At 41.7% G+C, this 21360-nt stretch overlaps 1 protein-coding gene across 1 annotated transcript; it reads left to right on the forward strand.

Annotated features, from left to right (window-relative positions):
* Positions 1-19031: 19031 nt before the first annotated feature.
* Positions 19032-19967, forward strand: LOC104640267 (olfactory receptor 6B1). The gene has a single exon (XM_010308580.2). The coding sequence runs from the start codon at positions 19032-19034 to the stop codon at positions 19965-19967; it is 936 nt and encodes a 311-aa protein (XP_010306882.2).
* Positions 19968-21360: the final 1393 nt, after the last annotated feature.

A 21360-nucleotide genomic window follows, 5' to 3' on the forward strand; every position in this document is an offset into this window, starting at 1 on the left:
TTACTCTATGTGACCTAAAGGGGAGAGAAATGCATGATGTTAGCACTGGAATTAGAACACATAAAATCGCACTAATTGACTCCCAGATAGCATGTGAATGTGAGGTTAAGAAAGGAGATTTCAATCCATATTGGGAAGCAGGGGGTTTGGAAGACATATGCAGAAAGTGTTTGAAATAGGCCTTTTCCTCACTGAGCCCAACTGGCGCCTCCTGTTCCTATTCATTTTGTCCTCTTACTAGGACCTTTCAGATTCAACACAGGACTGAAGTCTTGAAAGATGAGCCTGAGTCTGAAGATATGCTTCTCTGATTTGTGGTTTGTCTTCTTCCTGACAACCCAGAATTACAAATTAGGCTGCCTATCACCAAATATGGGGAGACCATATGAAATCCAGTAAGTCTGTGCACCTGGTCCCGGGCTTTGCTTCCTCACTTACAACCTCAGTTCTAAACAAATGATGAACTAAATGTTCCTTCAGTTCTCAGAAATTCTACTATTTAGCATTTTTCTTATGCCACTGAGGACCCAAATTCCCACAGCATATGGCTTCAGTATAAGCCCTGTGAACACAGAGGTCTGTGAGATATGTATATTGATGTGTTTGGATCCTGCATGTCAAACTATGGCAAGTGGAAGTTTGGGACTGAAATGTTTGGGTTTGGGGGTAAGGTGGGAGGGTTGATACATGTTTTTTATTTTGTTTTGGTTTTATGATGATTCTGTTCAAATATCAGATAGTTGCATCCCCTATTACCTTTTTCAGTAAAATGAAGAAACTTACGTAGGGAAAAAGCAGTAAGAATCCCAAACATAATACTCTCCGAGCCTGTGTGATTATTGTTAGTCACTCAACCTGAGACGTGTCTAACACAGATGTGATGCATCTCAAATACATAGGTGTTCGTAGTTCTGAATGGAGAACTAAGTTATCTCAGTTATGGAATGATACAGAATATCATCACAAAGTGTCTCCATGCACTTAGTAAGTATAGTGTCTCAGGAGGCAGAACTGTAGTTTGTGTCATTTCCCTATTTTTACTACTTCCACATTCGGCATGGGTTTCCCATGCTGAAAAGCTAGCTAACAAATGCCATAGTTTAGACAGAATCGGATCCAGCAGGTCACATGTATGGGCACCCACAGCAAGTAGGAGTAAGTGTGGACTTGATCTTAAAGGAATCAGAGGACTACAAAAAGTGAAGGCTACCACAGGGTGAGACACGATATCATACAACAGAGCAAAGACTTTTTTTCATTTAAATCAGTATCTAGTTCTTGGGGTCTTCTGCTTCCAGCACAGTAGTCTGCAACTAGGAAAATCATGAAGTCTTGTTACCTGCATGTTCTTAGTTATAAACAGTTTTTACTGTTTTGACTTGTTTAAAAGTTAGTCATAGAAATCTAGATTTAAGGAAGAATGATCACCTTCAGAAGATGATTCATGTCAGTTAGCATTTAAGATACTGGAAAGTAATAAACATCTGGAAATGTTTTTCTATCTCAATTTACAGTACGGTTACATTTAAACTTAACTGAATCCACCCATCTTTTAATTTCTGGGTAAAGTTGTTTTGTTTATTTTTCTTTAAATTGTGTTCTTAAGGGCTTAATTTAGTTATTTTTTAAAAACTAGATTAAGTTGTTCCATTAAGTTTAAAGAAAATATGTAGGATGCCGTCCACAAAGAAAAGTAGTCTGGCAAAAAGATAACATCTTTGGTTTAACTCTTTTAAACCAAGAGCGAGCCATGGAAATACCCTGGTGTGAGCTATGGAAATATGCTGGTGTTCATTTTAAAAGTACTAGAGTTAAATGGAATAGGATTTGGCTACATATACAATGCCAAAGCCTGCTCACCTTTGCTTTTTTCTATATATGTACAGGCATGATTCTGCACTGTCTTGTCCTGTCCCCCAGAAATCCACACCAATTTACAGTTCATATACATTCACTGACTCAATTTGTTTAGAAGTTGTGTACTCAACAAGGAAAGAATAGTTTCTTCTTCTTCTTAAGATATCATTAAGTATTTGCTATTCACCCTTCTCCCTACAAATCTGTACTGGAAAGTGTTGGGTGAGTTTATTAGTACGAAACATAGCATAATGAGATAACAAATGTGCATGCATATATATACTCCAAAATTACCTATAAATAATAAAATAACAGTGGAATTCGTCTACGTCCAACATGCATGTCTAGAACAGGCTGTAACTGAAATGCAGATAGTCTGATTAAATATGTCAACAGATAGATTGAAGGATAAATAAGGAAATTAATGATAGATATTTGAGTTTGAAACATGGACTACCTCCTTTCTGACTTCTCTTAATTGATCTGTTAAGACAAAAAAAAAAAAAAAAAGAAAAAAAAAAAAAAGTAAATGTTTCCAAAGTTATAACACTAAAATATTTAAAATATTTAAGGCTCCCTCTAGCTCTCTCCTTCTGCAAGCTATATCATCGTTCTTTTCTATCCTTCCTCTCAGTTCGTCTTTAAGCCAAAAATTGTACACAAAAACGTGCAGTTTACCACCAGGAAAAAAGGCTTCTCTGTTGCTGGTGGTCTTCTGGGGAGGAGGTCAACACACACTTCTCTCCTTATTCCTTATCTCTTTTAATATCCCTAACAGCCTTAATTTGGGAGCCTAAATATACTCTTACTGTTTCTGTGCCATGTGAAAGAAACTAAGAATATTAGGGAATGGGAAATAGTAAGCATTTTACAAAAGATAGGATAATAGGTTGCTATTTTGTTTCTTCTGTTCCCAGAGAGTTGTGCCTTAACCAAGAGTGCCTTTCACACACTCAAACCTTGAAGAATGCTGCATCTCCTAACTTTCAGTGATGCCCAAGGAATTACTCCAGGGATGCTGAGAAGAGCGACTTTTTATTACCTCATACTGAGAGTATCTACTGATACTTCAGCTGAAATTAAATTTAGAGGTTTATTTAAAGTCATTAAAATTAGTACTGAATTATTTTATTTGCTAAAACTTTTGAGATGAGCATAAAACTGAGAATTCATTTATGACTGATCTCTCATCTAAGATGTGATTTTTATTTTCCTAATGTTAAGTCGCTACCATGTAAATAACAGCAGCTGAGCTAGTTGGTTAATGTCCTTACATTACCAAAGAAGACAAAAAGGCGTTTGTAGAAAGTGATTTTCTGCCCTATCTGGGAACCATACCATTGAATATTGTTTTTCTTCATACTGAGTATGAAAGCAATTGGAACAAATACCTGAGCTGTTGTTATCCAAACCCAGTGATCCAAATAGGAAGAAAGAATTGCTGTGAAATGAGGTGACATATAGCTTTCTTATTTCTGTTCATGCTCTTCTTGTCTTTTATTAGAAGGCTATCCCATTGAAGTCTCTGGAGTGATGTGTTTTCTGCCTTGTGAGACCAAGGAAGCTACTACTAATCATTCTTCCTGTTGCAGAGACTTTGTAACTGTAGTCTGACAGAGGAAATTTTAACTGAGTGAGCAAGTTGCTTACTTAGATGGCGTTATGTTCAGGAGAAATAGTATTAATTGTTGAGCACTTTTTTCCCCCAGGTTTAGCACAGGAATCCATCTCACTTGATTTTAGGCATCTAACAATGAGCTGAATAAGAGTAGATTTGTTATCTCTTCTCTCTTATTAGTCAGAAGAGAGAGCTAAGCACCCAAAAAGATTAAAGACTCTATCACTATATTTGTATCACTATAGGTTTGTCCCATGCCATGCCTTTGCCTATGAAATAATTTTGGCCACTTTCAAAGACAGGGAACTGTGTTAGATAGTCCTTTGTCCTGAGTAAATATTACAGCTTCCAGTCTTATGGCACATCAGGAAATGAATTTCTATGTAATGCCTTTATTTCCTCAAAGAGTTAGGTTCAATTCCATCACATTTTATTCATGTGATAAGCTGTTACTCTTGCACATCGTAACACCATTAAGAATGTTTGTCATATTGTAACTACTCTGTAACTACTCTGGTATATTGGAGAAGTGGTAGAAGTCATATCTATTTTACCCTTAGTATGTTTATAACATTTTTCTTACAAGAAAGTATGGAAAGATTGTGTAGATGAACCTACTAGTAAAGGTTGGAAACCCATACAATACGAGAATTTACCAAGACTAACTATGCAAAATTTAGTGGAGTGAAGCAGATACCTAAACATAGGTGGACAGCTGAATTTAAGATACCTAGGGTATCCTTTCTCATCTCAAACTGCATTTTAGAAGCATGGAATTCTGTTGGTCCTGTGTTAGCTCTATGCAGTTATTTTGGATGCCTTTGGACATCTGAACATTAGGGCCAGTGTCATTAGATACCTATGCTGAGGTATGTGAATTAGTCCCCTAAAATTAGTAACCCTTCCTAAATATTTAATCTCCAAATAGAAGTTTATAAAGAGCAAGCATATACAGCACATTTCCTGGGAGTACTAGCATTCAGGATTTTCATTAATTACATAAATGATGGAATAAATACAGCATATGTTTTCATATACCAACAACATTGTAGGGTAGAATAGCAGAAAGCACCTGGGGCAAAACTTACCATTCTAATTACTTATAACCACATGGGGTGAAAAAAAAGTTCTGTATATACCAACAAGCAGTTCAAATAAGCGAAGCCATAGATAAGGGCAATTCAATACAGAAATATGGAAAAGGGAACAATAACTTAAGGAAAAGTTCTGAAGAAAATCTGAAGCTTGCCAAAATCTGAAGCCTGTGGCAAATATCGTCATGGGTGAATAAATCAGAGCGTAGTCTGCAAATTGTTCTTTTCTACTCACAAGATAGTTAGAAAGAGAATCCAGCAAAAAGCAACGTAGCTATTGGAGGATTTGAAAACATAACCTAAAATAGAAGATTAATGGACCGGTCATGTTTACTTTAGGAATATGAAGAGCAAACCAACAGTTTCTTATGTATATAAAAGGCAGTTGCAGAGATGAAAGTAATCCTCTGCTTCATGTTCCACAGGAAAAGAAATACAAGATAATGGATTGATTTCAGCAATAGAATTTGAGGTTAGATATTAAGAAAAACTTACTGAATATTAAAGTTCATTAAACAGTTGAGTATACTGCATAATTAGGCTGATAAGTAAGTTTCAATAATTTTTTTTTTTTCTTTTTTTTTAAATGTTACTTAGTCACATATCTAGCAAGAATTACAGGAATAAACTTCTACTGTGCATTAGGGACTATAGACCAAACATCTCAAAGTTCTCTTCCAGACTTAATTTCTTTGATTATGTAACTCTATTACTGACAGAAAAGTAATTGTCATGAGATTCCTCATCTTATTTCAAAAGTTATTAACTAAATATAAATCCTAAGAGGAAGCCCAGAAAAGTACTATGAAACAAAACACAGATTCCTAATGGATTACATATGTTTTTTATAACAAGTTTAACACTGTCCCAAGGAGCTTTGAAAGCTGTGCTGCTCACCTGTAAAAGTAAGGTATAAGGCACATTTTCAGCTGGCATAATTGTATTACTTCTGCTAACTTCTGCTGCGGTAAATTTCTTACATTATCAGTAAGCACTTGAGGCAGTATTCAGATTCTCATTTGGTATCAGATGCTTTTTGTACATCTGAACTAGCTTTCAATGCTCCCATTACATTGGTAGCAGGCTGACAAACTTGGTGAGGCAAGCTTTAAACTAAAGGACTTGAGGGGTGGGGTCCAAAGTGGCAATGCTCATGCCATTGCAACCAAGTGGGAAATAAGCCAGGCCAACCATAACAGTGACAAATATTCCTTAGCTGCCTCCTAAGATGAGAAGCAGAAGATCAACCATCTCAAGTGTATATATACCAGTGCACACCACAGCCTCCTCCTAGAGATACCCATGCATTGCAGTCTACACAAGTGGTCTGTGTGGTGAGTGGGGAACTGCCTGAGAGGCTGCACTGAGGGTGATGGTAAATAGCTCTTTTTCTGGCAACCTGTCATCCCAGGAATCAATATTGGGTCCAAAGCTGTTTAATATCTTCATGAGTGATCTGGATGATGGGATCAAGTGTACCCTGATGAAGTTTGCTGAGGATACCAAAGTGAGTGGGGAAGTAGACACTTTGGAAGGGAGAGCCACCCTGCAGGAAGACCTGGATAGGCTGGAAGAGTGGGCTAACAAGAACCTTATGAAATTCAGCAAGGACAAGTGTAAGGTCTTGCACCTGGGAAAACATAATCCAGGAGTGCAGCACAGGCTGGGATCTACCTGGCTGGGGAGCAGGTCTGTGGAAAGGGACCTGGGACAACAAGCTCAATATGAGGCAACAGTGTGCTGCTGCAGCAAAGAAAGCCAACAGGATGCTGGGTTGCATCAAGGGCATCACTAGCAGACATAAAGAAGTAATTATCCCAATCTGTTCAGCACTTGTCAGGCCACACCTGGAATGCTGTGTTCAGTTTTGGTCCCCGCTATACAAAAAAGGTGTGGACAGATGTAGACAGGAAATTCTAGCAGGAAAAAACCCGACATGTAAGTACCCATGGCTGTAATGAAGGTAGGCTTTAATGGGAACATGAGAATTCCCAAAGTCTCTTTCTTCCAGTGTTTCTTTCCTGTCATCTTGACTCTCTGTAAGCACTGTTCAGCAGTAACTAAAACATACCTGTATTATCAACACTGTTTTCAGAATAAATCCAAAGCAAATTCTCATACTAGCTACTAGGAAGAAAATTAACTCTCTTCTGGCCAAAACCAACATATATGGTAGAATAGTTGCAGCAAAAAAGGGTGAGTGTTTAGACGTTATGCCTGCCTTTTCCACCAGGAGAACAGAACCCTGGAGATCGACCTCCTGATGGCTTTTTTCATGTCAGTATTCCTCAAGCTATAGATCATTTGGTTTAGCACTGGGACTATGACAGTGAAAAAGAGGGAGGCTAGCTTGTCCAGGGCAAATTTCTTGACAGGTTGAGCATAGATGAATATCCCTGGAATGAATATGAAACTTATCAACATTATCTGGGCTATTGTCCTGATTTCAGCTGAGACAGAGTTAATTTTCTTTCTAGTAGCTGGTATAGTGCTGTGGTTTGGATTTAGTATGAGAATAACGTTGATAGCACACTGATGGTTTCAGTTGTTGCTTGGTAGCTGTAGTGCTTACACTAACTCAAGGACTTTTCAGCTTCTCACGCTCTGCCAGGTGCACAAGAAGCTGGGAGAGCACAGCCAGGACAGCTAACCCAGACTGGCCAAAGGGATATTCTCTGACATATAACGTCATGCTCCATATATGACAGGGGAAGCTAGCCAGGAGGCAAAATCGCTTCTCAGAAATAGACATTTTGTTTTTTCACATGTGGTGAGCAATTGCATTTGTGCATTGCTTGGAATTTATTGTTGTTGTTGTTATTATTATCATTATTATCACTCCTAGTCCTCCTACTATTATTCCTGGCTTTCGGCTAGGATTGAGTTCATTTTCACAAGAAACTGGAACAGGACACAGCCAGGAGAGGTGACCCAAATTAGAAAAAGGGGTATTCTATAGCATATGATGTCATGCTTAGCACAAAAGAGGGCTAGTCAGGGAGGAGCGGCAGCTCTGGGACAGTCTGAACGTGTGGTTGTTGGGTCATCAGTCGTGTAGTGAACAAATCGCATTATGTATCACCCATTTTGTATATTCTAAGTAAGTACTACTGTTATTTTTCTCTTCCTTTGCTGTCCCAGTAAACTGTCCTTATCCCAACCCACGAGTTTTGCCTTTGTCTTCCCATTCTCCTCCCCATCCCACTGGGGAGGGGTGAGCGAGTGGCTGCATGGTGCTCAGCTGCTGGCTGGGGCTAAACCATGACATTATCACTATTATAATCATAATTATTATTAGAATTACTATTATTAATATTATTAGTGGTCGTGGTGGTATTGGTATTACTATTACTATTGTTATTATTCTCTTTGCTTGTTATCCTACAAAAAAACCCACCTTGCTTTTACTTGGAGAGGTTTCCAATAAACTTGGAATCGACTGCCCCAGGGGTAGAAACACAGCCTGTGTTGGATTTGTGTGGCAAGGTTTTGGTAGCGGGGGGTGCTACAGGGGTGGCTTCTGTGAGAAGCTGCTAGAAGCTTCCCCTGTGTCTGATAGAGCCAATGCCAGCCGGCTCCAAGACAGACCCGCCGCTGGCCAAGGCCAAGCCACTCAGCGCCTCTGTGATAACATATTTAAGAAAGAGAAAAACAGTTAGAGAGGGCTTTTGCAGCCGGAGAGAGGAGTGAGAAGATGTAAGAAACTCTGCCGACACCAAGGTCAGTGAAGAAGGAGGGGGAGGACGTGCTCCAGGCACCGGAGCAGAGATCCCCCTGCAGCCCGTGGTGAAGACCATGGTGAAGCAGGCTGTCCCCCTGCAGCCCATGGCGGAAGGATGAGGGGGTGTAGAGATTCCACCTGCAGCCCGTGGAGGACCCCACGCTGGAGCAGGTGGAGGCACCCGAAGGAGGCTGTGACCCCGTGGGAAGGCCACGCTGGAGCAAGCTCCTGGCAGGACCTGTGGACGCATGGAGAGAGGAGCCCATGCCAGAGCAGGTTTGCTGGCAGGACTTGTGACCCTGTGGGGGACCCCACGCTGGAGCAGTTTGCTCCTGAAGGTCTGCACCCCGTGGGAGAGACCCACGCTGGAGCAGTTTGTGAAGGACTGTAGCCCGTGGGAGAGACTCACGTTGGAGAAGGTCGTGAAGGACTGTCTCCTGTGAGAGGGATTCCATGTTGGAGCAGGGGAACGATGAGAGGAGTCCTCCCCCTGAGGATGAAGAAGCGGCAGAAACATCATGTGATGAACTGACCGTAACCCCCATTCCCCGTCCCCCTGTGTCGCTGAGGGGGGAGGAGGTTGAAGCCGGGAGTGAAGTTGAGCCCAGGAAGATGGGAGGGGTGAGGGGAGGTGCTTTAAGGTTTGATTTTATTTCTCATTCCTCTACTCTGTTTTGCTTAGTAATAAATTAGATGAATTCCCTCTCTAAGTTCAGTCTGTTTTGCTCGTGATGATAATTAGTGAGTGATCTCTCCCTGTACTTATCTTGACCCACAAGCTTTTCATTGTGCCTTTTCTCCCCGGTCTAATGAAGGAGGGGAGTGATAGAGTGGCTGTGGTGGGCACCTGGCCCGCAGCCAGGGTCAACCCACCACACAGTCCCACCATTTGCCATGGACTGTTCCAGACTGCACTGGAACAGGGTGAAGCTCCAGAGCACCTGCAATACATTGGTGACATCATTGCATGGGGCAACTCAGCAGAGGAAGTCTCTAAGAAAGGGAAGAGAATAGTCCAAATGAAAGCTGGTTTTGCCATAAAACAAAAAGTAAGGTCAATGGACCTGCACAGGAGATCCAGTTTTTATGAGTGAAATGGCAACATAGATGCCATCAGATCGTAATGGATGTGATCAACAAAAGAGCAGCTACGTCTCCACCGACCAACAAAAAGGAAACACAAGCTTTCTTAGATGTTGTGAGTTTCTGGAGAATGCACATTCCGAATTACAGTCTGATAGTAAGCCCTCTCTACCACGTAACCCGTAAGAAGAATGATTTCAAATGGGGCCCTGAGCAACGACAAGCTTTTGAACACATTAAACCAGACATTGTCCATGCAGTAGCCCGGGCAGGACCAGATGTAAAGAATGTGTTCTACTCTGCAGCTGGGGAGAACGGCCCTACTTGGAGTCTCTGGCAGAAAGCACCAGAGGAGACTTGAGGTCGACCCCTGGGGTTTTGGAGTTGGGGATACAGAGGATCCGAGACCCACTACACTCCAACTGAAAAAAAGAGATATTGGGAGCATATGAAGGGTTCGATCTGCTTCAGAAGTGATTGGTACTGAAGCACAGCTCCTTTTAGCACCTTGACTGCTGGCACTGGGCTGAATGTTCATAGGGATGATCCTCTCCACATGCAACTAATGCTATGTGGAGTAAGTGGGTTGCACTGATCACACAATGGGCTTGAATAGGAAACCCCAATTGCCCAAGAATTCTAGAATTGATCATGGACTGGCCAGAAGGCAAAGATTTTGGAATATAGCCACAGGAGGAGGTGATGCGTGCTAAAGAGGCCCCACCGTATAATAAATGCCAGAAAATGAGAAACCATATGCCCGCTTCACTGATGGGTCCTGTCGCATCGTGGGAAAGCATTGGAAGTGGAAGGCTGCTGTGTGGAGTCCTACACAAGGAGTCACAGAAGCTGCTGAAGGAGAAGGTGAATCGAGCCAGTTTGCAGAGGTGAAAGCCATCCAGCTGGCTCTAGACATTGCTGAACGAGAAAAGTGGCCAATGCTCTACTTCTATACCGATTCATGGATGGTGACAAACACCCTGTGGGGGTGGTTACAGCAATGGAAGCAGGGCAACTGGCAACGCAGAGGCAGACCCATCTGGGCTGCCCCATTATGGCAAGATATTGCGGCCTGGCTAGACAAGCTGATTGTGAAAGTATGTCACTTAGATGCCCATGTACCCAAGAGTCAGGTCACTGGGGAACATCAGAACAACCAGCAGGCGGATTTGGCTGATAAGTTTGAAGTGGCTCAGCTGGATACGGACTGGCAGCTCTATCACTCCCCTCAACTCCACAAAGGAGAGAAAATATAACAAAAGGCTCAATGGTTGAGATAAGGACTGGGAGAGATCGTTCACCAATTATCATCATAGGCAAAACGGACTCAACTCGGGAAAATTAATTTTAATTTATTACCAATCAAATCAGAGTAGAGTAATGATAAATAAACCCAAATCTTAAAAACACCTTCCCCCCACCCCTCCCTTCTTTCTGGACGTAACTTCACTCCCATTTCTCTACTTCCTCCCCCCCAGTGGCACAGGGGGATGGGGAATGGGGGTTGTGGTCAGTTCATCACACATTGTCTCTGCTGCTCCTTCCTCCTCAGGGGGAGGACTCCTCACACTCTTCCTCTGCTCCAGTGTTGGGTTCCTCCCATGGGAGAGAGTCCTTCATGAACTTCTCCAACGTGAGTCCTCCCCACGGGCTACAGTTCTTCATGAATTACTCCAGCATGGGTCCCTTCCACAGGGTGTAGTCTTTCAGGACCAGACTGCTCCAGCATGAGTCCCCCATGGGGTCACAAGTCCTGCCAGCAAACCTGCTCCGGTGTGGATTCCCTTCTTCATGGGTCCACAGGTCCTACCAGGAGCTTGCTCTAGCACAGTCTTCCCATCAGGTCACAGCTTCCTTTGGGTGCCTCCACCTGCTCCAGTGTGCGGTCCTCCATGGGCAGCAGTTGGATATCTGCTCCACCATGGACCTCCACAGGCTGCAGGTGGAATCTCTGTCACCCATGATCCTCCATGGGCTGCAGGGGGACAGCCTGCCTCACCATGGCTGTCTCCAGGGGCTGCAGGGGAATCTCTGCTCTGGTGCCTGGAGAACTTCCTCCGCCTCCTTCTTCACTGACCTTGGTGTCTGCAGAGTTATTCCTCTCATATTCTCATTCTTCTCTTTGGTTGCAAATTGCTGCTGGTTTCCCCCCCCCCTTCGTGAATATGTTTTCACAGAGGCACTACCACTGTTGCTGATTGGCTTGGCCTTGCCTAGAGGTGGGTCTTTCTTGGAACCAGCAGGCATTGGCTCTATTGGACATGATGAAAGCTTCTAGCAGCTTCTCACAGAAGCCACCGCTGTAGCCTCCCCTGCCCCAGTACCAAAACCTTGCCACGCAAACCCTGTACACTACTCTCTACCCCATCATCCAGATCATTAATGAAGATGGTAAAGAGGACTGGACTCAGTATAGATCCCTGGGGTAGCATGCTGGTAACTGACCTCCATGCTGCTGATCACCACTATCTAGAGCCAGCCATTTAGCCAGATTTCAGTCCACCTCACTGTCTGCTCATCCAGCAGACATATATCATCCAGATCCATATATCAATAGTTTCTCTGTGAGGATCTTATGGGAGACAATGTTGAAAGCCTTACTGAATTACAGGTAGAGAATATCCACTGCTTTACCTTCCTGTGCCAGGGCAATCATTTAATTACAGAAGCTGTTTATTAAGCTGGTCAAGCATGACTTTCCCTTAGTGAAGCTCTGTGGACTACGTCTGATGATTTTCTTGTCATTCACGTGCCTGGAAATGGTTTCCAAAACTAGATACTCCATCTGCTCTCCATGGACTGAGGTGAGGCTTACCAGCCCATAGTTCTCTGGGTCCCTCTTCTTGCTCTTCTTGAAGATGGGGGTGACATTTGCTTTCCTCCAGTCTTTGGGCACATCTCCCAGTCACCATGATTGACCAAAGAATATTGAAAGTGTCCTTGCTGCCATCTGCCAGCTCCCTCAACACTTGTGGGTGCATCCCATCAGGCCCCATGGACTTATGTTAGTGCAGTTTGCATAAGTATTCCCTGACGTGATTCTCTTCCACCAAGGATTTCCTTGCTCCAATCTTTCCCCCTGGTCGCTGGGACCTGGTCTTCCTGAAAGCCAATCTTTCTAGTTAAGACTGAGGCAAAGAAAGCATTTGGTACTCAGCCTTTTCAGTGTTCTGTGTCGTCAGGTCCTGCATCTCATTAAGGAATGGAACCATATTTTCCCTAGCTTTCCTTTTGTCTCCTATGTACTTATAGGAACCCTTTTTCCTATCTTTGACATCCTTGGCCATATTCAAGTCCATTTGGACTTTAGCTTTCCTAACTTCATCCCTGAGTGCTTACACAATGTTTCTATATTCCTCCCAGGTGACCTGTCCTTGCTTCCACCCTCTGCATACTTCCTTTTTGCATTTGAATTTTGCCAAGAGCTCCTTGTTCATCCACACAGGCGTCCTGGCATTTTTGCCTGACTTTCTGCTCATTGAGATTAACTGCTCTTGAGCTTGGAGGAGGTCATCCCTGAACATTAACCAGTCTTCTTAGGCCCCCTCTTCCCTTTATGGCCTTATCCCAGGGAACTTTTCTGAGCAGATCTTTGGAGAGACCAAAGTCTGCTATACTGAAGCTCAGGGTTGTGAGCTTGCTTTTTACCCTCTCCCCCTCCCCTTAGGATCCTGAACTCCACCACCTCAGTATGTTCAGTTATGTTGGGTTTACATAGCAAGGTTTTGGTAGTGGGGGGTGAGGGGTGGGTTGGGCTACAGGGGTGGCTTCTGTGAGAAGATGCCAGAAGCTGTCCCCATGTCAGACCCAGTTAGTTCCAGCTGGCATCAAGACAGACCCACTGCTGGCAAAAGCTGAGACAATCAGCAACCTTGGTAGTGTCCCTGTGATAGCATGTTTGAAAAAGGGTAAAAAATGCTACATAACAGCAGCTGAGAGAAAGGAGTAAGAATATGTGAGAGAAACAAGTATGCAGCCAAGAAGGTCAGTGAAGAGGAAAAGGAGGAGGTGCTCCAGGCGCCATAGCAGAGAATCTCCTGCATTCTGTGGTGAAGACCATGTTGTCCCCCTGCAGCCCATGGAGGCCCACAGTAGAGCAGATATTCACCCTGCAACCTGTGGAGGACCTCATGCTGGAGCAGGTGGATGTGTCCTGAAGGAAGCTGTGACCCCCATGAAGCCCATGGTGGTGCAGGCTCCTGGTAGGACATGTGACCCCATTGCACACCCACACTGGAGCAGTCTGTTCCTGAAGGACTGCACCCTGTGGAAAGGACCCATGCTGGAGTAGTTCTTGAATAACTGCAGCCTGAGGGAAAGACCCACATTGTAAATTTCATGAAAGACTGTCTCCTGTGGGAGGGACTCCATGCTGGAGCAGGGGAAGAGTGTGAGAAGTAAAGAGTGTCAGGTAACTGCCATTCTCCATCTCCTTGTGCTGTTTTGGGGGGAGGAGGTAAAGTCAGTAGTGAAACTGAGCCCAGAAAGAAGGGAGGGTTAGGAGGAAGATGGGTTTTAGATTTGTTATTATTTCTCATTATCCTACTCTGATTTGATTAAAATAAATTAATTTCCCCAAGTCAAGTCTGTTTTGTCCCTAACAGTAATTAGTGAGTGATATCCCTGTCCTTATCTCGACCCATGAGCCTTTAGTCATATTTTCTCTCTCCTGTCTAGTGATAGAGTGAGAGACTGGCTTGGTGGGCACCTGACTGCTAACCAAGGTCAACCCACCACGTCAGTGAAGAAAACTTAGTTTTTTCAGGTCATGAATAAACTGATGATCTGATCATGCCTTCTATAGGATTGGATGACTAATCTAATCCTTAGATTAGACTTTTCTACTACCTTGAAAAGTCTCCTTTTCTTGATTGACAGCAAGAAACAGAAGACTCATTAGTTCAGATAGAGATACTTGTATTTTAGGTACGCAAACCTAGCTATGTTTATTCCATACTTGGATTCCTTTATATCTAATGGATATATATAGGCCTATATGAAATATTATATTCTATTGATATTTCAAAATGCAGCTTTGACATTACAAAACTGTTCTAAGCTTTAAGAGACAAGAACCAAAAGCAAAAATGGTCAGTTAATTAGGTCATTCCTCAATGCCTTGACAAGAACAGAGTTTTGTATAAAATGCCTTTTGAGTGATCAGTAAATCAGCCATTATAATCTGTACCCAAGACTAATCATTTAACAAGAAATCAGGCTAATCAGCGGGGCTGTGTATAGTACCTTTAACAGTTGCATTTCAGTTTGATTCCAGAGCCATCTCTGGAATTTAGACATCTAAATTTTAGCCCATTATTAAAGTTGAGATATTGCTTTGTGCAGCACAGAACTCCAGACCTGGGACACAATATCTCTGTGTGAGAAATGGAGATTTCATTAATCTGTCCACATGTAGACATTTACAATGTGTATCAGAAATGTGGGCAGGATTAGGTTATGTTTTCACTGGCACCTGCTTCTGTTTTAGTCTCCATGTGATAACCTTTCTTGCCATCACTTTTATTCCTAAAGTATGCAGTGAGAGTAAAGCCCCATCTGCCAATTCATTATAGATCCTAAAGTCATAAAATAGTTGAAGGATGTTGTGAGAAAATAGAGTAAGAAAGCTCATGGTTTGAGATGAAGACAGGGACATTGCTTACCAGTTACAATTGTGTGTAAAACAGACACAATTTATTGCCAATTAAAATAGATTTGGATAGTGAGAAATAAACTTTTAAACACCTTTTTATTTCCCCTCTTCCAATCTCAGTTTTACTCCTTCACTCCATACTCCTCTGCCTATCCCTGAGGCTGAGATGTGGGAGCTTATGGTCATAACATAGTGATTTCCCTCTGGTACTCCTTCCCTCTCATGCTTTTCCCCAGCTCCAGTATGGATGGTTCTCATGGGTTGCAGATTTTCAGGAAAAAATTATGCCCTGGTAAGAATTTTCAATGGGCCACTGTTTCCATCAGGAGAATTTGCTCCAGTGTGGGTTCTTCCACAGGCTGTGGTTCCTTTCAGAAAAACTCTGCTCCACATGGGTTCTTCACAGATTGGATATCTGCTCTGGCATCACAGAGCACCTTTTCCCTCCTCATTCTCTGACCTTGCTGTTTTCTCTGCTGTTTCTCACTCTTTCTTTTCCCTCCTCCCCTCCCTGTCTGGTGTTTCTTGCCCTTTACTAAACATTTTTTCACAGAGATGCCTCAGACATCACTGATGGGCTCAGCATTGGCCAGCAATGTGCATATCTTGGAGCCATTTGGACCTGGCTCTATCCTGCATGAGGAAGCCCCTGGAATCTTCTCACAGAGGCCACACCTACAGATTCTCTGCTAACAAAGTCTTGCTACCTTACATCCAACACACCTTTGTATTCCCGTATCTCTCTATTTTCCCATCCTTGTTCCTCTCTAAATAACCTTAATGTCTCCATTTCCCCTCTTTTGGTTCCTCCCATAAACATCCCATAATCAGTCTTGTACAATATGAAAGTGCTCTTCCCTGCATCACATGATAGCCTTTCTATTGAATCAACTTGATGAATTTTCCACCTGGACCATGGGACTGATTCCTGTCCTGTGATAGCAAGATGAAGAGCTTTTTCAGGTTATTCATACTCCTCCCAATTGTCATTCTTTACCTGTGCTCCTCTGTGTGTGTAGAGAGAAGCCCTTTATCACATAACCTATCGTTCAGTCTAGTCCTCTATTCTCAAACAGTGGCCAGAAAAGATTGCCCATAGGGACAAAGACTGGGCAAGCATATGTCATGTGAGTATACAATCAATCAGGCTACTTTTTGATTTTTCTGAACCTGATTTTTGCTGTCTGCTATGGACCATTCTCCAAAATATTTATTTAATCTCCCTTTAAACTAATGTGAAATTTTTGCATCTACAATGTTGTTGGAAAGGAGTTCTGCAGCTCCAGCTATCCTTTTGTCATGGTTTAAGACCAAATGACAGTGTGGCTCTAAATGGATTTGGATACCAGAGCAGTTTCATCACAGATATATGCAATTTTATGAATGATCCAACTTACCTATTTTTGGTGAGAGATGGCACAGAGAGAAAGACAAGCCAAGTAGTGATAGTGAATTTGTAATGCAGCCTCCCCATTGTGTGGGAGGGAGAGAGGCCAGACTTTTTTCAATGGTGCCCAGTGACGGGACAATGGGCAACGGGCACACACTGAAACACAGGAAGTTCCATCTCAACACGAGGAAAAACTTCTTCACTTTGAGGGTGACCAAGCACTAGAACAGGCTGCCCAGAGAGGTTGTGGAGTCTCCTTCTCTGGAGAGATTCTAAACCCGCCTGGGCATGATCCTGTGCAACCTGCTCTGGGTGATCCTGCTTTGTCAGAGAGTTGGACTAGATGATCTCCAGAGGGCCCTTCCAACCCCTAGCATTCTGTGGTTCTATGTGTAAACTGAAGGAGATTTTTTTTTAAAAAGAAAAAAAAAAATTTCAGAATGTCTCTTTTTATTCAAAATAAAACTGCAGAATTCCCAAACATTTCAGAAAATATAATTCCTACCTAGTCTTGTCTTCCTAATATATTTTAGAGCAACAACACTTGTTATTCTGTACAACACATGACAGGTGTAATTTCTGTTATGGTCTTTATTCCCCTGATCTCATTCCTGACTCTGTTTCTACTACATACAATTATACATATAAATTAGCAACTGGAGATAATTACTGCAGACAATTAGCGATAATAGGCTTCCTTTCCCCTTTCATTTCTTTAATTGGCAGAGGACTTTATTAGCTCAGGTGTTTTTTGTACAAGGGAAGCTCTCCCAGAAAAAGACACTGAGTCCTTTGAAGGACAACCTTGCAGGTATGTTAGAAAAAATATATCTGATCAACTGCTCATTGCAAGAATTTAAAGACCACGTGTATACCTGGAAATCCCAAAAAGGCAGGTAAGTCTTAATGCTTTCTTACAGTAACAGATGAATAAATCAGGAAATCACATCTCCATTATGGTGTAAATTATTGGGCTGAATGCTTCAAAAAGCAATTCTTCTTGATTATCCCATCTCATACATTTTCATTATGTAAACTGCCAGATGTATAATAAGAGAATATACCTACAAATCAAGAATAATAGGAATATGCATCAAGTCTTTCAATTAAATTTTCCCTCTTAATAATAAAGCAATCTCTTGAGCAATTTTTACTCTTCACTGAGCTTTAGACAGTTGCTGCTGTTCTCTATGGGGAATATTTTTTTTGATGCTTTCTATCATGAAACTTGTCCAGAACTTGTTCTATGGAAAAGGGATTTTTTTTTTTTTTTTAATCTTTTATATGGACAAAAGGTATTGAAAAAGTATCCTGCTTGCCATTTCCTAAAACTGTTCTATTTTCATATTTGGAGAAAGAAACTGCCAAAGCTTTGTTCCTTGTCTCCAGCCAAATTTGTCATTCCTTAATTAGTCGAAGGATCACACATGTTCAGCTGGGTGCTGAAACAAAATAGCTAAAGAATATGTTACTGTTCTGAATAGACCAATGCATCTTTTGTGTAGACATCTTTTTCTCTCACGCATACACAAACATGCATGTTTTAATGACCTGTAAAATCTAAAAGTAAATATGTTGGAATGAGGTATGTTTATATGTTCATTATCTGCTATCATTTCCATTAAAGGCAGTAAGAATAAACCTCATCTCCTCCATCTTAAACCATTTACAGTACAGACAACTACTTCAAGGTCAGTCAAGGATCATTAAAATGTCCATGAAGAGAAACAGGCATTTCTAGAGTACAAATATGTGATGTGTTTTGGAAGGAGATATGTCTAAAGACAATATTATACTCTAGGATACCAATGGTCAATATCTGCCTTAAGCAGATATCCATTGGTTATAAAGGGAATCTAGAGCAAAACAGTGAATAGAAACACACAATATCTACTTTAATTTACTGAAGTTAAACCATCGCCTAGATAGATATCTAAATCAGAGCTAAGTTCAAATTGAAAATGAGAAAGAATTATTCTTCTCTTTGAAAGACAGGTGTTTAATACAAGTTGGATGAATCACCCACTGCAGGAGCCAGTGCTTAAATTTCTTGCTTAAACTTAAACTCCTAAAATCTGTAGCTAAGAGAGCTGTAACCACTATAGCAGTCTTTTCTGACAAATGTCCCTGCTGTCACTGAAAAATACAGAGGTGGATAATTTCCTAGTAGGAAATTAAGAAATCCAACATTTTCAAAACTGTATGTTGAATTAGTATTACATCTATGTTTTTAGCCTTTTCTATCTATATACTACCTGAACTTTTGTGGTGCTGTTTTCAGCAATATGAACGTCAGAAGCCAGAGTCTCTGTGTTCTTCCATACTCCATCCTACAGAAAAATAGTGTGCATTACAGAGGTCTTCTGGAGCTTTTTTTTTTGCTAAGGTTTGGGTTGGTTTTGCAATGTTGCAATTGAAAGAAAACTAACAAGTCATTGGAAATAAAGACGTGTCCCTTTCACTTTCTTTCTTTCTTGTAAGAAATGTTGGTTTGACTTTGTAAAAAGTAAGGAAACAGTTTAGCAAGTGTCCTAATTCTTCACACAAACTTGTTTTTGTGGAACTCTTACATTTGCTTTTTCTTCTTCTTTTACACCTCCAGGGATAGCTTTGGAATGAAGAACCAAACTGCTATCAATGGGTTCATTCTTCTGGGATTTTCCTATGGGTTGCAGGTCCAGACCTTACTTTACCTAGTCTTTCTGGTCACCTACTTGGTAACAATCACTGAGAATGCAATCATCATCTTTGTGGTGAAAAGGAACCATCACCTCCAAAAGCCCATGTATTATTTTCTGGGGAACTTGTCCTTCCTGGAGATTTGGTATGTCTCAGTAACATTGCCTAGGCTTTTGTTTGGGTTCTGGTCACAGAGCATGACCATCTCATTCTCCAGCTGCATGACACAGTTATACTTCTTTATCTCCCTTATGTGTACTGAATGTGTCCTCTTGGCTGTAATGGCCTATGATCGCTATTTGGCTGTCTGCCATCCCCTGTGCTACCCAGCCATCATGACCAACAAGTTGTGCTTTCAGCTGTCAATTCTCTCATGGGCAGGAGGCTTTTCCATTTCCTTGGTCAAGGTGTCTTTTATTTCATGCCTCACATTTTGTGGTCCACAAGTCATAAACCACTTCTTTTGTGACATCTCTCCAGTTCTGAACCTTTCCTGCACTGACATGTCCCTTGCAGAGACAGTGGACTTTGTATTAGCTTTGGTGATCCTGCTGATACCTCTCTTGATCATTGTTTTCTCTTACTGCTGTATCTTGTCAACTATATTGCGTATGCCTTCAGCCCAGGGAAGGAGAAAAGCCTTTTCCACTTGCACCTCCCATTTCACTGTAGTCATTATCTTTTTCTCAGCCACTCTCTTCATGTATGCCAGGCCCAGGAGGATCCATCCATTCAACCTCAACAAAATAGTGTCTGTCTTTTATGCTGTATTCACACCAGCACTGAACCCTCTAATCTATTGTCTGAGGAACAGGGAGGTGAAAGAGATTCTGAGAAAGATCATAGGCACAAGCTGGTCTGCACACCAATGAGTTTCTAGGCTAAGGAGACAAAGGAATATGGATCGTAGTAAGAGGTTTCCTTCTTGAGATGTAATTGAATAAGACTACTACAGCTTGTTCATTGCTGACTCAGTCATCACTGTGTTGCTGCACTGAAGTCTGGCAAGGAAGAAATAGTATAATTGTTTTCATGTGGAAATGTCTCCTTCCCATTCATGAGGGTGCTTTGATGCCTGAACTACACCTGGCTATAAATTATTCTTCTACAATAGCAATAAAATAAGTCATCCTAAACCTTGGCTGATGGGTAATTTCCTTTTGAAAATCCTAAAATCTAGATTTATAATTTTCAAAACCATGTTCGATATCATTGAAAATCAGCTGGACAAATCCCTACAAATACAGTTAAAGAAGAGAGCTGAAACACCTGTCAAAAAAACAGGCTGACTTCCTTATTCTGCCACCATCTTACTGTATATAGAAAATGTTATTCTTGCTGTATCTATACTATTTGTATAGCCATACATTCACACAACCTCATGTTTGGTATGTGGTAGTGTGTAGTAAACCTGACTTGAAGACCATTCTACACTGAGGAATTAGGGATCCATACAACATTTAACCTAAGTAGGCCCAGGCATATGCTTTGCTGCATGTACAGCTTGACCTTCAGGCCTTTTTTGTGCTGTGCATATCCATTGGCTGCATGATAAACTTTGCCAGTTGAATTTAACCGTATAGCCTGCAATCACCTCCCACTTGGTACCTGTGAATACTCCACTTGTGTGTCTTTGCCTTACCTAGAAGTGCAGCAAGAACTTCTTATGTGAACATGCTTTCTGTTTGACAGCAGGAATGCTGGATACAGTTGTTCTCTATAATAGCTTGAGTCACCAAAAGTGGGTAAGACTTCCTCTAATCAGAGGTCTGTTTGATGCTACACAACACACCAGCATCTGAAAGGACATAGGATTATCTGTACCATCCTATTTTTCATTGTAGTGTTAGCTCCAATAAGTGGCATTTGAATAGAGAGTGTCAGTGCCTTTCTTACTGGTATTGTAATGAATCAGCACCTTCAGGTGCAAGACAGGTGGCAAAAGTATGATTAACAGAAATTGGCAACTCCAGAAGTTGAAGTTAACAATTTTTGACAGGAATTTAGTTTTCTGCATTAAATAATTTTCTGGATATTTTACCAGAGGAGGTGCTGACCTCTTCTCTCTGGGATCCAGTGACAGGATGTGTGGGAATCGTCCAAAGCTGTGTCAGGGGAGGTTTAGACTGAACATTAAGAAACATTTCCTTACCGAGAGGGTAGTCAAACACTGGAACAGGCTTCCTAGAGAGGCCATATATCATTACCTACCTGAGTGTAAGCCCAATTGCTCTGTAGGCATTGATTATATCTCTCTCTAGTGCA

The sequence above is a fragment of the Balearica regulorum genome, chromosome 24 (genome assembly GCF_011004875.1).
Source record: "Balearica regulorum gibbericeps isolate bBalReg1 chromosome 24, bBalReg1.pri, whole genome shotgun sequence".
Lineage (NCBI taxonomy): Eukaryota > Metazoa > Chordata > Aves > Gruiformes > Gruidae > Balearica > Balearica regulorum.

Bases quoted from the DNA above. Each gene is read 5' to 3' on its own strand.
- LOC104640267 (XM_010308580.2), top strand. From the start codon at position 19,032: ATGAAGAACCAAACTGCTATCAATGGGTTCATTCTTCTGGGATTTTCC.